The sequence below is a fragment of the Perca fluviatilis genome, chromosome 4, assembly GCF_010015445.1.
Source record: "Perca fluviatilis chromosome 4, GENO_Pfluv_1.0, whole genome shotgun sequence".
NCBI classification, from domain to species: domain Eukaryota; kingdom Metazoa; phylum Chordata; class Actinopteri; order Perciformes; family Percidae; genus Perca; species Perca fluviatilis.
In genome coordinates, this window is record NC_053115.1 from 16,907,842 (window position 1) to 16,922,596 (window position 14,755).

Sequence of the window (14,755 nt, forward strand, 5' to 3'; positions counted from 1 at the left end):
GACGTCATCGTCACAGATTTAGCAATGAGCAGCGCAGATGACAGTGACGTGCCTGTGAGTTCATAAAAAGCCATGAGAGCTGAAGGGACTCCATTGACTCTGCGCAGCGGGAAAGTAAACACACGAGATGATCTGGACCATTTTTCTGCTTGCCCAAGCTGTCCTGCTTTATTTGATCCTCACAAACAGATCGAGGTGAGTTAATAGGCCTATGTGATTCACTTGTAGCCTACTGTCCTATGCATGTTGTAGACTAAATACTGTCATATTTGCCAGAACAAAGAAAACAGTCAATACTGCTTTTGACACTGAATCTGATGATGTGCTCATGTCAACAGATAACATCTATGTGTTTTTGCCGTCAATTGTGATGTAAATTCGCGCCTGGTTTAAAATCCTTATTTTGACCTATTTTTTTTAATTTTATTTTTTAAACAGACTTGTATTGATTTTCTTGACATAGGCTACTTTTAAGTGGTGTATGGATAATACCACTGTGGTGATGATAATAATAAAGGTCTCATTTATTAGTTGAATGGGTTGTTCCTAAGGAATGTGGTTAAACTACAGTGTTACATTTAGAAGTGTCCTATTTGGGAGTCTTACACTGTCCTTTTTGTGATGCAATTCATATTTTAACTAATCCCTGTTATTGTACATATACAATTACTGGAATTGTTGGGTCTTTGTAAATTATAGAGTGTGGTCTATACCTACTCTATCTGTAAAGTGTCTTGAGATAGGCTAACTCTTGTTATGATTTGATACTATAAATAAAATTGAATTGAATTGAATACAGACTGCACTGTGTGTACACTGACACCAAACTCTTATGGTAGCCTATACCAATGTGGCAGACAATGAAGGACATGCATGTGTCAAATAAGATTCACTGTTGTTTATTGTCCACAGGACTGTATGGTTAGTTAGTATCCCCAACTTACAGTTGGATAAGATAAGCCAACTTTTTGAATACACAAAATCAGTTGAACAATTCAGTTGTATTTTTATTTTTTTTTTAGATCCAAGAGCGATCCACCTCTAGACAAAGGCGTAATACCATGGTTAGGCCATGCGCTTGAATTTGGAAAAGATGCATCCAAGTTCTTGAATCGAATGAAGCAGAAACATGGCGACATTTTCACAGTGAGTAGAAGAAACCTGAAGATGATGTACTGTACATTTGACATAACAATCTCACCTCTGTAAATACTTTCATTTAAATTTGCCTTAGCACTTTTAAGAACTTCATATTAGTGGCAAGGTTCAGCTTCAAAGTCTTTAAAGTTCTCTTTAAACTTTTACAATTCTGGGCAAACTCCCTCCACTGAAGAAAATAATGTAATACAATTAAAAACTCCATCAGCTACAAAATGGTCCTTGAGGTGAGATTGTTTTGGCAACTGCTGTTTCCAAAGTCAATAATTAACTTAATATAGTATATATATATATATATATATATATATATATATATATATATATATATATATATATATATATATATATATATATATATATATATATATTGAATGCTTGGTAGTCACTTCTGATGCTAAATTTAGAAAGATTGAAACAAAAGAAAAAGGGAAGTCCTGTTTGTAAAGTAATAAAGGGCAACTTTAAATCACATTGGAATATCATTTTCTGCTTGTTTTCATATAGAATATCATCTGGAATCTCCAAATGTGTCTGTAAAATACATTTTAGAGATTAAAGAATATATATTCATATCTATGTAACAGCATGTAACACCCCCATGCAACATGAATTTACATCAGGATACACTGTGATTTTTAAATTATCCTGAAACAGTTTCATATGTTTTGAGTGATACTCCAATAAATGTGATCCTGACTTTTTTAAGTTATTCAAAAAATTTGAGGAATACTGCACTTCATCAGAAATCTACTGTATTGGGAAACAAGATAGTTAAACCTTCAGAAATGCATGCAAAATAGCTGCATTATACCTGCATGCATCTCATATGTTTTCACTTTTGCACCGATGATGTACAGGTGCGTGTCGCTGGACGTTACGTGACCGTGCTGCTGGATCCGCACTCATACGACACGGTCATCAATGACTCGGACTCCCTGGACTTCACTCGCTATGCACAGGTCCTCATGGAACGGATTTTTAACCTGCGGCTCCCGCATCACCAGCCAGCTAAAGCAAAAGCAATGACCAAAAGGTATGTCCTCATTACTTTATACTCCAAACTGGAAGCTTGTTCTGTATATTTTCATTTTCATTTTACGTAAATGTAAAAGGGAAAATTAGTTCGTGGGAATCCACCCATTCAAGTCTCATGAATAGCATCACTGTGGGTAATTCAGAAAAACACCCTTCCTATTTTTTGGAAATCTTTTTTTTTTTTTTTGTTATGCTCAGTTGTTCTACACAGTTGTTGTTCATTGTGTAGAATTGAAAGTAATCTTAATCTAGAGGGATATTGGCAGACAGAAAGCAGGGGCGAGCCACATACTCAATGTTATCTTTATAGGTTTAAAAGATGGAAACTTGGGCACACATGCCTTCTTCAGGTTGCATCTGAGTTATTTGTCTTTGCAGCTTTCTCCTCCTTCCTTTGTTTATTGTGTTACCACTTTACCCACATTTGCTAAATGTAAAACCTAAGTTCTATTACCTCGGAGAAAATAAGGCAACTAGGTCAACAACAATAATGCGTGTCATGTCAACACCATCAATCAGCGTGGCATGATTTACAGAGTTCCCCTCCGTGGTAGGCTACGGCAGTTAACATTTACTTATCGCTGCTGCAACGTTTTGTGTCCGCAGGCACTTCATAGGAATGGATTTGTCCGCCCTGAACAGCACCATGAGCAGACACCTGCAGGCGTCACTGAAAGCTGAGATGCCTCAGAACCAGAAAGACTGGAAAGAGGAGGGACTGTTCAACCTCTCCTACAGCTTACTCTTCAAGTAAGCCCCATCCTCCCACACAAACACGCGTGCACACACACACACACACACACACACACACACACACACACACACACACACACACACACACACACACACACACACACACACACTCTTAACTATGTTAAAAGAAGCATTCATGTCAAAAGCCTTCCGCTAAACAGTTTACACACCAGTCAATCCTGTAGTCTTCTGTTTGTAAACACAGCAAGAAAAATGTAGGTTGACTACACTCTTTCACATAAATATTTGAGGTCACCTTTCCGGTTGAGCATTTTGGCAGAATCTAAATGGAGCTGTCTATCATTAGTAAACAAAGGATCGAGTAGATATCTGGAATTTGAAACGTTATATGATAGTAATGTTTCCCGTGACACAGGGACATCCACCATGAGGAGAGTGGAAAGGGGGGATTGCTTGTGTGCATTCAAACAGAAAAAAGCCTGTGTGGGCTGGTTATCTTTCCATCAAGACAAAAAAATGTCCGCCATTCATCAACCGGAGAGTCCCGCACATTCCCACACTTATTGTATCTCTACTTTGTCTGCAGGGCGGGGTATCTGACGCTGTTCGGAGGAGAACAGAACAACAACAGCGCAGATCCCTCAAGCATCTATGAGGAGTACAAGAAGTTTGATGGTCTCTTGACCAAAATGGCGAGAGGCACACTAAAGCCAGGTAGTGACGCTGACAACACCTCTCCCAATTAAATTCAAAACTTCAAGTTATTCTTTATCAGTTGATCAGTAGCTTCAGCCAGGGAGCCTGCAGTTATCTGAGAGCATTGTGACGAAATAAATGAAAAAAAGAAAGTCTGTCACTTGATGCACATTAAGCGTAGATTTGGATCATCAGCATCACAATCCATGAGTCATAAGAAGGCGTTGCATGGGGTTTCACTGTTTACGTTTCTCACTAATTTGAGTTGATGACATCGATGGATGTTTTGTCAGATTTGTTTTGCAGTTGCCATGGCGAGTTTCACGTACTCAGTTGCTTACATAGCGTCTAGGAGCCCTTTTTTTTTTTTTTGCTTTTGAAGACAAACAATTCACAGTTCATCATCATAGTCTTCTAAAGATTGTGATCTAACTTGTATCGGTAGCTCATAGATACACCTTATTTCCCAACGGCTTTGTCTTTCTTTGTGTGCTGTATCATTGTTTAGAGTTGCGTTTGTTCCATATGACTAATACAAGTCGGCCAATTGCAATATAATGCGCACCTCCTCCAGTTGTGCCTTCATTCACATTAGGCTCAAATGTTTATATTCTGCCTGTGATTCACCCACTCACTCACATTGTGATGTTTATCTGTGACAGAGGAGAAGAGGACAGTCCAGAGTGTTCGGCAGAAACTGTGGGAGCTTCTGGCTCCAGCAGGTCTGACTGAGGACTCGGGGTCGAGCCCTTGGCTCCACGCCTACAGGCGGCTCCTGCAGGAGGAGGGGGCCGATGAAGAGTCGCAGAAGAAAGCTGTACTGATGCAACTCTGGGCCACACAGGTGAGTCAGAAGACACATTCTGTAACATTTTGCTGATGATTTTTTAAACTTTTACTTAAAAAAGGTTTTGAATGCGGGACTTTTACTTGTAGTTGAGAATTTGTCGACTTCCCCCCTCCTGTGCAGTACTCTTATTTAGCACATGAGTGTGCTGTTCACTTCTTCTTCCACAGCAGTTACTCTGCCTTTAAGTGAGAATTCAAGTCACGAAAGGGCTTCAGAAAAAAAAAAGAGTATTGTAATGGATCACATGTCCTGAGACTTTACAGTAATGGTTTTGGACTTAGGCTGAATGTTGTCATGACAATTTCTTGCGTTAAAAAAAAAAAGGAGGAAATGACAACTTGTCTACTTACAACTTGTCTGTGTCACTACAGTACCCAGTTTACAGTGTTTCTCCTGAAACACTGACAAAACCTTTCAATTGGTTTGTCGAGTCTTTAAAGGTCAGGTAATGCATAACTGCATCTCTTCCAATAAAATGATTGCTATTTCTAAATTTACAAAACAAAAAGTAGGTTATTAGTTGCATTGGTTTTAGTCTTGAATGAGCTGGTCTTGACTTACTCACATGGGACTTGGCATTGACTCATACAGTCTTGCCTACAGCCCTGCTGGAGGGGTTTATTTCATTTTCCGACTTGTATAGACTTCAAGTTTTGAGTCCTCATTTTGTAGTTGTCTCTGAGTCACATTTTTAATTTCCCCAAAAGTTAAGTGAAATAAATGAACATGTATTTACATAACATACAGAGGATTTGTTGGATAGTCGGTAAGGACAAACAGTATTGTGATCAGTCAGTACAGTGTTATTGGTTTAAACTTCAAGCTTTCCCACACTCAGGTCTGTAATACCTCTACATAAAGGTTTGGACAATGTCACGTTTTTGTGACGCATGTTTTAACACTACTTTTGTCATCGGCAGTGTTTATGTATTTTAAACGTAAGCATTAATAACACTTTGTGGCAAGGCAAGGCAAGGCAGCTTTATTTGTATAGCACATTTCAGCAACAGGGCAATTCAAAGTGCTTTACATAAAACATTAAAGAGCAGTTAAAAACAATTGAAAACAATTTAAAAACATTAATAAACAAATTAAAAACATTAAAAGACAAGAATAAAATTGATAGTGCAGTATAAGAATAAAAGTTACAGTGCAGTATAAGAAATTAAAGTTAATAGATTATTTAAAGAAAAGCAACATCAAAAAGATAGGTCTTTAGCTTAGATTTAAAAGAACTGAGAGTTGCAGCGGACCTGCAGGTTTCTGGGAGTTTGTTCCAGATATGTGGAGCATAAAAACTGAACGCTGCTTCCCCCTGTTTAGTTCTGACTCTGGGTACAACAAGTAGACCTGTCCCAGACGACCTGAGAGGTCTGGGTGGGTCATAATGTAGTAGCAGATCAGAAATGTATTTTGGCCCTAAACCGTTTAGTGATTTATAAACCAGTAAAAGTATTTTGAAATCAATTCTTTGAGGCACTGGAAGCCAGTGTAGAGACTTCAGTACTGGAGTGATGTGATCCACTTTCTTGGTCTTAGTGAGGACTCGAGCAGCAGCGTTCTGAATCAGCTGCAGCTGTCTGATTGAGTTTTTGGGAAGACCTGTAAAGACTCCGTTACAGTAGTCAAGTCTACTGAAGATAAAAGCATGGACAAGTTTTTCCAGATCCTGCTGAGACATAAGTCCTTTAACCCTTGATATATTTTTAAGGTGATAATAGGCTGATTTTTTAATTATGTTAATGTGGCTTTTTAAAATTCAGGTCTGAGTCCATGACTACACCAAGATTTCTGGCTTTGTCTGTTGTTTTTAACATTGTCGTTTGAAGCTGAGCTGACTTTCAGTCGTTGTTTCTTTTTTGCTCCCAAAAACAACCACCTCCGTTTTTCTTCATTTAATTTAAGAAAGTTCTGGCACATCCAGTCATTAATCTGTTCAATGCACATATTTAATTGTTGTATTGGGCTATAGTTCCCTGGTGATAAGGTTATGTAAATTTGGGTGTCATCCGCATAACTATGGTAACTTATTTTGTTGTTTTCCATAATCTGAGCCAGTGGAAGCATGTAGATGTTGAACAGAAGAGGCCCCAGAACTGAGCCTTGGGGAACTCCGCACGTCATATTTGTATGCTCAGATGTATAATTACCTATAGACACAAAGTAGTCCCTATTCTTTAAATAGGATTCATGTGGTGTTATTGCAGTGACTTAAGAGCCAATACTGTGGTAATTTATTCGCGGTGTTAAATTTCCACAGTGCACTATTTTATGTGTCTACTCCTGGCAGACAGCGCTGCAGTTTGCTGTAAAGAATAAATAGCTTCATAGCTTGCCCTACCCTTGGATGCAGGCAGATGGCAGGGAACCGCAGATTTCCAAAGGCTTTCCTTATTAAGTAAACGGTTACCGCCAGAGCTTTGCAAGTAGTGAGACTATCCAGAGCATGGCTCCTCTCTTCCCAGGCACATGAAAGGAAGCTGTTTGTTTTTTCTATCTCGTCAGCACTAAAGATTCATTAGGCTTTTTATTTAATTGAACTTAACTTTAGTTTACATGTGTGCTTCATTGCAACTCTAACAGAAGATAGACGTGAGTACTATGGGTGTCATGTTCTTATTTGCTTTAACCAAATAACCACCTGCGCTGTCACTATGCAACGCCACAGTGAGAGAGACCTTATCATTGTCATCATGTTAGTCTTTGTTTGTTTTCAGGGTAATGTTGGTCCTGCTGCTTTCTGGCTGTTGGGCTACTTATTGACAAATCCTGAAGCTCTGACAGCAGTGAAGAGGGAGTTAAGCGGGATCTCCCAGATGGAAACCTCAGAGACCTCATTACTGGACAGAGCTGTGAACACCCCCGTGTTTGGTGAGGGCTTGATCCCAACGCTTGTGTAAACCCAGAGAAATCTATTGGCAGTAGCTTGTTCTTATTGTCAGTAAAATGAGGTAGAAACTAAAGTCTGGATTCACATGTCAAGACATCTAATACACATTATGCACATGAATACTGCAAAAGAAAAATCACAAATTAGCAAAAGAATTCATAAAAACTAGAGAAATATTGCAGATGAAAAAAATCCGCTGCTGCTCTTTTGCGGTTATTAACATTTCTTTCTGCCCCTCCCCAGATAGCGTCTTAGAAGAGACACTTAGACTCACTGCTGCCCCCTTCATCACCAGAGAGGTTGTGCAGGAAAAGACCCTCCACATGGCTGATGGCCAAGAGTACATGCTAAGAAAGGGAGACAGGGTGTGTTTGTTCCCCTTTAACAGCCCTCAAATGGACCCTGAGATTCACCACGAGCCACAGGTTAGTTGTCCTGTCTTGTTAAAGTGAAAAATCTTCTGTTTCCAACCTCTTTGGTCTATCAAAACCTTCTTGTGCTGCCAACAGGAATAGTAGTAATTGTCTTTGGGACTACTTGGAGGCAGACTTAAATGTAATCAGCGTAGTTGTTTATGTAAGGTGGAATCAACGCCTACACAAAGCTGACCCTGTATTACCCAGGGAGAGGTCAAGCTTTGGACCATTCAGGGATTAGCTGAGCACGGGAACAGAAACACGGCTAATAGGCGTGGGAAGGACATTGCAGTTAGGCTGCATTAAGAAACTCTGTCCACCAGAAACGAACAGACATCAAACTGTATGATCAAGCAAATTTTCATACATATATACAGTATGTCCTTTCTAATTGGTTGCATCTCTAAATGTGTTTCCTTTTTAGAAATACAAGTACGACCGCTTCCTGAATGAAGATGGATCAGTGAAGAGAGATTTTTATAAAGGAGGGAGGCGGCTGAAATATTACACCATGCCATGGGGCGCAGGGACCAATGGCTGTGTGGGAAAAGAATTTGCCATCAATACCATCAGAAAGTGAGTGTCTGAGAAGTTGTGCACCATGTGACTTTATGATCTGTTAAGACCTAAAAATGTTCCACACTGGAGAAGTTTGTTACCTTTAATTTCTGCTTTAATGTTCTAATTTCATGTTTCATTGTTCACTTTTCAGGTTTGTTTACATAGTGTTGACCAACTATGATTTGGAGCTGTGTGACCCAAATGCTCAGATGCCGGAGGTAAATGCCAGTCGTTATGGATTTGGAATGCTACAGCCAGAGGGAGACCTGCTTGTCCGATACAAACCTAGGAATACACACTAGGACTTCAAAAACAAGCACATATTTTATATGCGCATTTCAACACATGCACATTGTTTATAGTGTTAATATGCTCTTTTTACTTTTATACTCCATATTTATATTATACAGTATATAATTATGTTATTTTTAAATAAATGTAAATAACACATTGTGTACAATATTGTGTTGTCAAATTTCTTTAAGGTTTTTGGGTGAGTCTATTACACTCATATACATTTGTGCTGCACCCCACATAATTTTTTTATGAGTGAAACTAATAACAAAATGTTGACATTTGCCTTCGCAAGGTGCCATTTTTAGGAGCTCTAAAAAGTTCTGCTTTGGCACATGTTTCTGTATGTTAAATACAGAGCATAAGCATAATGAGGGGACTGCCTGTACTGTAAACCAGGGCCACACATCTGTCACATTGACACATGCCCGCTGTTTGCAGAGTGAAGCTGAGTGGAAAGTTTAGAGATATATGTCTTTTGGAAAGCAACTAATCACTTACTGGTAGGAGCAGATCCACCATGGGCCACTGATTGAAAGGTACAGTGCAGGAACAACAAAGAACACGCTCATATTTGTATTTTATGCATACAGAGTTGGGGCACAATTATAGACTAAATCAGCCCTATAAGTCCCTAATATATTTTGCTTCAGTTTAATTGTGTGTCCTAATTGTTAAGTCTTGTTGCATGGATTAATGAGTAACTTTTCCACTGAGCCTGACTGTGTGCCAGTTACTGTAGGTTGTCTCTGCCAAGACTGATTATACTGTTGCCCAGACTTACTGTATATTAGATATTATATTTTTCACCGCTTCCCAGTTTAGTAAGCATGCACAAGCTTCCATCCAGGGAAGACTGTGATTACTATGATCCTAGGAGGCCTCACAATATGTCTGCCTCTAATAGTAGGTTGAATGTGCGTTATTATGGTGTTAAGGGACCTTACTTGTGCTCTTTTAATGTATAATCTTCTTGTAATGTCTAATTTGTCTTACCATTTCATTATTCTACCTACCTACCCAAGGACTACAGGTGGAAAATAGCAATTTGCTAAAACCTGGTACACTCTCTTGTTGTTTTCTATAAGGTTAATGTTCTTTTGTTGCATTTTCCCTGTCCAAATAAAGAAACACCATACACATAAAAATTACAGTTTTGTGGTAATACTTCTATTTACTACCTTCTTAAAATGATTTTGATCCAGTTCAGGCCAAGTATATGAGTTCCTATAGCATTTTTTGCTGGCCTACAACACTGCTGCACAAAGCAGCAACACAATGTGATGCACTGAGCTGTGGCTCACTGGCTCTGTGAGGGTTAAACTCACACAGGCAGCAGCTGCTGGAGGAACCTGAGTGAAATCAGCCTCCTGCAGGATTCCGTTCACAGTCACAGGCGCCGGCCAGCACTCACGCTGTGAGCAGGTAGAGGTGACCAAGAGTATTCTCCAGCGTCTACTTGTTGCTTGGCCCAGGAGGGGTGGACAGAGCGGACTGGACAGGACAGGGTGATGTCTGTGTAAAACAGTAACATGTCGCCACATAGCTCATGATGCCTCCATCACCTCCCAGCAGAGCACCGGAGATCTGCACGGACATAAGTTTTTACGCGTATTCTCTTGAAATGTTGCTTATCTCCGTCCTTAAGGTGAATCGGGAGAAACGGAAACGTATGTATCATATTTCTTTATTGCGTTCATATCAGGTTTCATTTGTATAGGCTATAGCGTTTTATAGCCTACTTGGTTTCACTTTGATATGTTATGTCTCTATTTGGCGCAGCTGACCATCATTACAATATTTATTACTTTGACGGCCAGCTCGTGTAGGTATTCATATATTTCCCCAAAATGCAGTTGTGTTGCATGACTCAGATGTGCGCAAAATAATGTAGTTATTATGGCATGTTTACCTCAGCTAAAATCTACTTTATACATTGCTCTAACTGTCTTTTGAAAATGGACGGTGTTATAATCGGTGTTATTATACGTCGAGCCTAATATCCGTCTAGAAAACAATTCAGCAACATATTCACATGTGTCGTTCACAACTACGCTGCCATTGAATCGGGATTGATCGCTGTCCCACCCGAGCTGAGACTTTTCAGCACCAGAGCGTGCGGACAGCGACAGACAGACAGACAGACAGCGGTCTGCAGAGTGACAGAGAGGCGTTTCAGCACCGGACAGCGCTAACAAGTGGAGTCCACTTTATCATTGGCCCGGATCTCCGAGACCCCCACCCCCCACACCTCCTCCCCCCCACCGCCACCGCCACCCTTGTCAGCAAGAAAAGCGGCTGTGCCTCTTAAAGCTGATTAAAATATCTATTTGGTTCTCTGATGAGTGGATAAACCACCTGACATTGCTACTGTAGGACACAGGCACTGGCTGTTCAACAGCGCCTAAATCTTTTTTTTTTTCCTTATATTATAGCCACAAGAAGAAGCGAGGAGGGACCCTGATGCGGTCATCAACAGGACTATGTCTTCTTAATCTGACGGACTGTATCTTCCAGTCTTTTCAAGTGACCGATTGACTTGAGTGAAGATGATCAAAGAGGGTTCTCGGTCGGCCACCTCGCTGCCACCGGATGCCATGGACATCATCCGCAGCAAGAACAACACCCGCCGTGTGAGAATCAATGTCGGGGGCCTTCTTCACGAAGTCTTGTGGAGGACGCTGGACAGGCTGCCCCGCACAAGACTGGGCAAACTGAGAGACTGCAACACCCACGACTCTATCATCGAGATATGCGACGACTACAGCTTGGACAGCAACGAGTACTTTTTCGACAGACACCCCGGCGCTTTCACCTCCATTCTGAACTTCTACCGCACCGGAAAGTTGCACATGATGGAGGAAATGTGCGCCCTGTCGTTCAGTCAAGAGCTGGACTTCTGGGGCATCGACGAGATCTACCTGGAGTCCTGCTGCCAGGCCAGGTACCACCAGAAAAAGGAACAGATGAATGAAGAGCTGAAAAGAGAGGCCGAGAACATGAGGGACAGGGGTGGAGAGGAGTTTACAACCACATGTTGTTCCGAGAAGAGAAAGAAACTCTGGGACCTCTTGGAGAAGCCAAGCTCATCATTTGCTGCTAAGGTAATGTCCAACACAGCCACACTACCAGGGCAGATCAAGTGAAAGTAGTGGGTAACCTGAGAGAGGGTAACACTGGCATACAGCCAACAGGCCTATATTACTTAAGTTTAAATAACGAGTTCTCCATCGAGAAGTGGAGGGGAGGTTGCTGAGTAGAGTTTGGTCCTAATGAATAGGGTTTAAATTTAGAAAAATAGTTAAAGGTAAAACCGAGAAAAGGTGCAGCATGAGAAATGTATTTTAACATCCAGAGGCTCTTTAAGACTTGATCTTATGTCTGACTTTCTTTTAACCTGAACCAGTGCTTTTAATCTGTCACTTTCAGCAGCTGGAGTACAGGAGGGAGAGAGCATGAGTAATGGATGTTGTTGTACTCAGAGGTGAATGTCAAAGCTGTCGGCAAACTTTAGCTTATTCATCAGTGTGTATTGAAGAGTATGACTTTGGAAACTATTTTTGTTACTTTTGTTAATACTATTTTTCTGGCGACTCAATTAAAACCCTTTTTTGTTGGTGAAAACATGACAGCCTTTATTGTCTCCCTTAATTGGTTTCAGTCAGATAGTTGTTACCAAGCCAGCGTTGTCTGCACACTGGTCTCTGGGGGTAATTATTGAATGTTTGTTTTGCATTGGTAACAGCAGGGAGGATCAAAAGAGTGACACTTATTGTCAATAGTTTAATCCTGACTGCAAGAAACTCTATTGCACAGAATATTTATTTTTAGAGCATCACATAACGCCCCCACTCTCCCCTCCTTTCAACAGTCACCCCCTCTTGGCTTCATTAGCCACCCCTGCCTCATTTCCAGTCCAGTATTCAATCATCCAGCTCATTAACAGGCTCATAGCTCACACTCCAGGAACAAGAGTACTTCACTTTGCTGGCTCAATGGATATAAAGTAAACTGGCTAAAAGAGGTGATTGGGTCAATATACAATTTATTTATCTAAAAATGTTAAATAACTACCCAATTGCATTTTTACCAATACAAGAACTGTTTGGAGAGTCTCCTCCTTCAGAGAAGTTGCCCTTTTCAGTCACTCTACATTTCCAGAGAGTAAAATAAAAAGTTCAACTAATGATGTGCTACACTTCCAGTGAGCATGTTATGTAATGTAAGTATGATGTAAGTAATCAACTCAGTAATTTACATGGTGATATCTAAAGGATAAAATGTTTACCCTATTCACGTGAGAAAAAGAATGAATAGGTGTATGAATAGGGTATATTCGGTCTTTTTCAACACTTTCCCCTAATGGGATTCTTTGGGGCTTTATTTTCCTTACTCTGGACATATTGTGGATGCAAAATCAGTTTGCTTCTGTTGCAATTTGTTCAAGGTTGACCCCCATTTTGGCTTCAAATGACTGGACTATTAAGCATTTATTTTCAGATGCAATTCAGAATAATTTTACTGTGTCATTAGTGTATCAGTTTAGAAAGCCTGAAGATGTCACATTTGTTCAAGATATCATGTCAAATAATTACTCAAAGATATTTTAAACACCTCCTTGAACATGGGTTCCTTTATAATGTATTCAACTCATCTTTTGAAAGAGAACGTGCTCCATCTCTGGCCTTGAATTACTGAAGCTCTTAATCATTTTTCTTTAATATTCAATCACAATTGCTTCAGTACATGATCCATTTATGACATTCAATGCCCCTCAGAATTCTGATTAACCACACTGACAAAGCATGTCCAACACCAGGTCCTCTGGTATTCATGCTGACTGGCAGAACTCCTGGCATCAGAGGAAACCAGTGTCTTAACAAGAAAGGAAAGTCTGAGTTTTACTGGTCCTTTCTGTCAAACTCTAATGTTAATACATCTTCAACACATTTTATCTATGAAACAACTCCTATTTCCAAGATAAATAATGTAGCTGAAGCTGTTTATCATAATTTGATGTCAGTTTGGCCACATAGTGATTCAATCAGAATATTTTGAACCAGCAGAGATAGCTTTAACTGATCCATCTCCCTTGAAGGCTTTTAATATTGTTTGTCATAGTTTTTTATTTAACAAGTCACATTGGTAGATAACAGCTGCTTTATTGCATCTAATAACTCAGGTTATTGTTGCTGATATTAAATCAACCCCCCCTAAAATTGACAATAAGGTTCCTCAAGAGTCTACTCTGGGTCCTTTATTAATGTCAGTGTAAATTAATAACATAATTTTCCAATACTGACAAATTTTTCATGCAGATAACACCATCTTGTGTCCACAAGATCCTTTATTTTAAATGTTAGACACAAACATACTGTTGCTCTTCCTCTTCTTGCTATCCAAACATATGACAGTAATCAAATGTAATGTACTTAACAAAAACCTTGGCTGGGTAGAAATTATCTCTTTTAAATCCAGCCAATAGATGTAAAATAAGAATATATGCACACACATTATACAATGGACCATCATGTCCACATTTGATTTGATGGAGATTAAGTAATTTGTACTCTCATATTGCTCATTCTACTTAAAATGACTTGATATGGTCTACAGATAAAACATTCATTAATATGAGAGACATAACAATGATGAAGGCTGGCCTATTTATCAGACATAAGAATGTAACAATGTTTATTTTGCAAATTAATAATAGGCTCAATACATGATCAATGGCACAGTCATTAATGAATAATCAGGTCCATTTTGCATTTATGCAATATATTGTAAACTTATCACACAACAGTTTAAAAGAAATTTTAACAAGCACATATTCTACCTCATGAAGTGCCTCCAGGTTCTTCATACATCATTGTACATTTTAGCATTGGCTCATGTCTCTCCTTCACTGTGGTTGCGTCATTCACCATTACTTTCTTTATACTGTCCAACAGAGAAATAGGAATAGCGTGCAAGCTCTTCGTTTTCAGCTAAACACACCAGAGCTGCACAGTGAGTACAATTAGGGGGCCCAGAAACCTTTGAATGAAAGAAAGGCTAGGAAAGCAGCTGTTGTTTGAGAAACAGGGCAATTTCCTCACAGTTTAGATTTCCCACATGAGACAGAAAAAAAGTCAAATT

General features: G+C 39.6%; 2 protein-coding genes across 2 annotated transcripts in view; both read left to right on the forward strand.

The window, feature by feature from the left end:
* On the forward strand, positions 1 to 8,722 carry LOC120557149 (prostacyclin synthase-like). The gene is made up of 10 exons (XM_039797184.1): positions 1 to 195; positions 1,023 to 1,146; positions 2,016 to 2,191; positions 2,800 to 2,943; positions 3,494 to 3,621; positions 4,266 to 4,447; positions 7,171 to 7,324; positions 7,587 to 7,768; positions 8,184 to 8,335; positions 8,472 to 8,722. The coding sequence occupies exons 1-10, from the start codon at positions 128 to 130 to the stop codon at positions 8,620 to 8,622; spliced, it is 1,461 nt and encodes a 486-aa protein (XP_039653118.1). The 5' UTR covers positions 1 to 127; the 3' UTR covers positions 8,623 to 8,722.
* A 1,257-nt stretch (positions 8,723 to 9,979) lies between these two features.
* The window catches only part of LOC120557990 (potassium voltage-gated channel subfamily B member 1-like), a 44,805-nt gene continuing 40,029 nt past the window's right edge, over positions 9,980 to 14,755 (forward strand). Inside the window, exons 1-2 of the mRNA XM_039798758.1 lie at positions 9,980 to 10,284; positions 11,050 to 11,718. Coding sequence (XP_039654692.1) covers positions 11,164 to 11,718 — 555 coding nt within the window. The 5' untranslated portion in view covers positions 9,980 to 10,284; positions 11,050 to 11,163. The remainder of the gene's footprint in view (positions 10,285 to 11,049; positions 11,719 to 14,755) is intronic.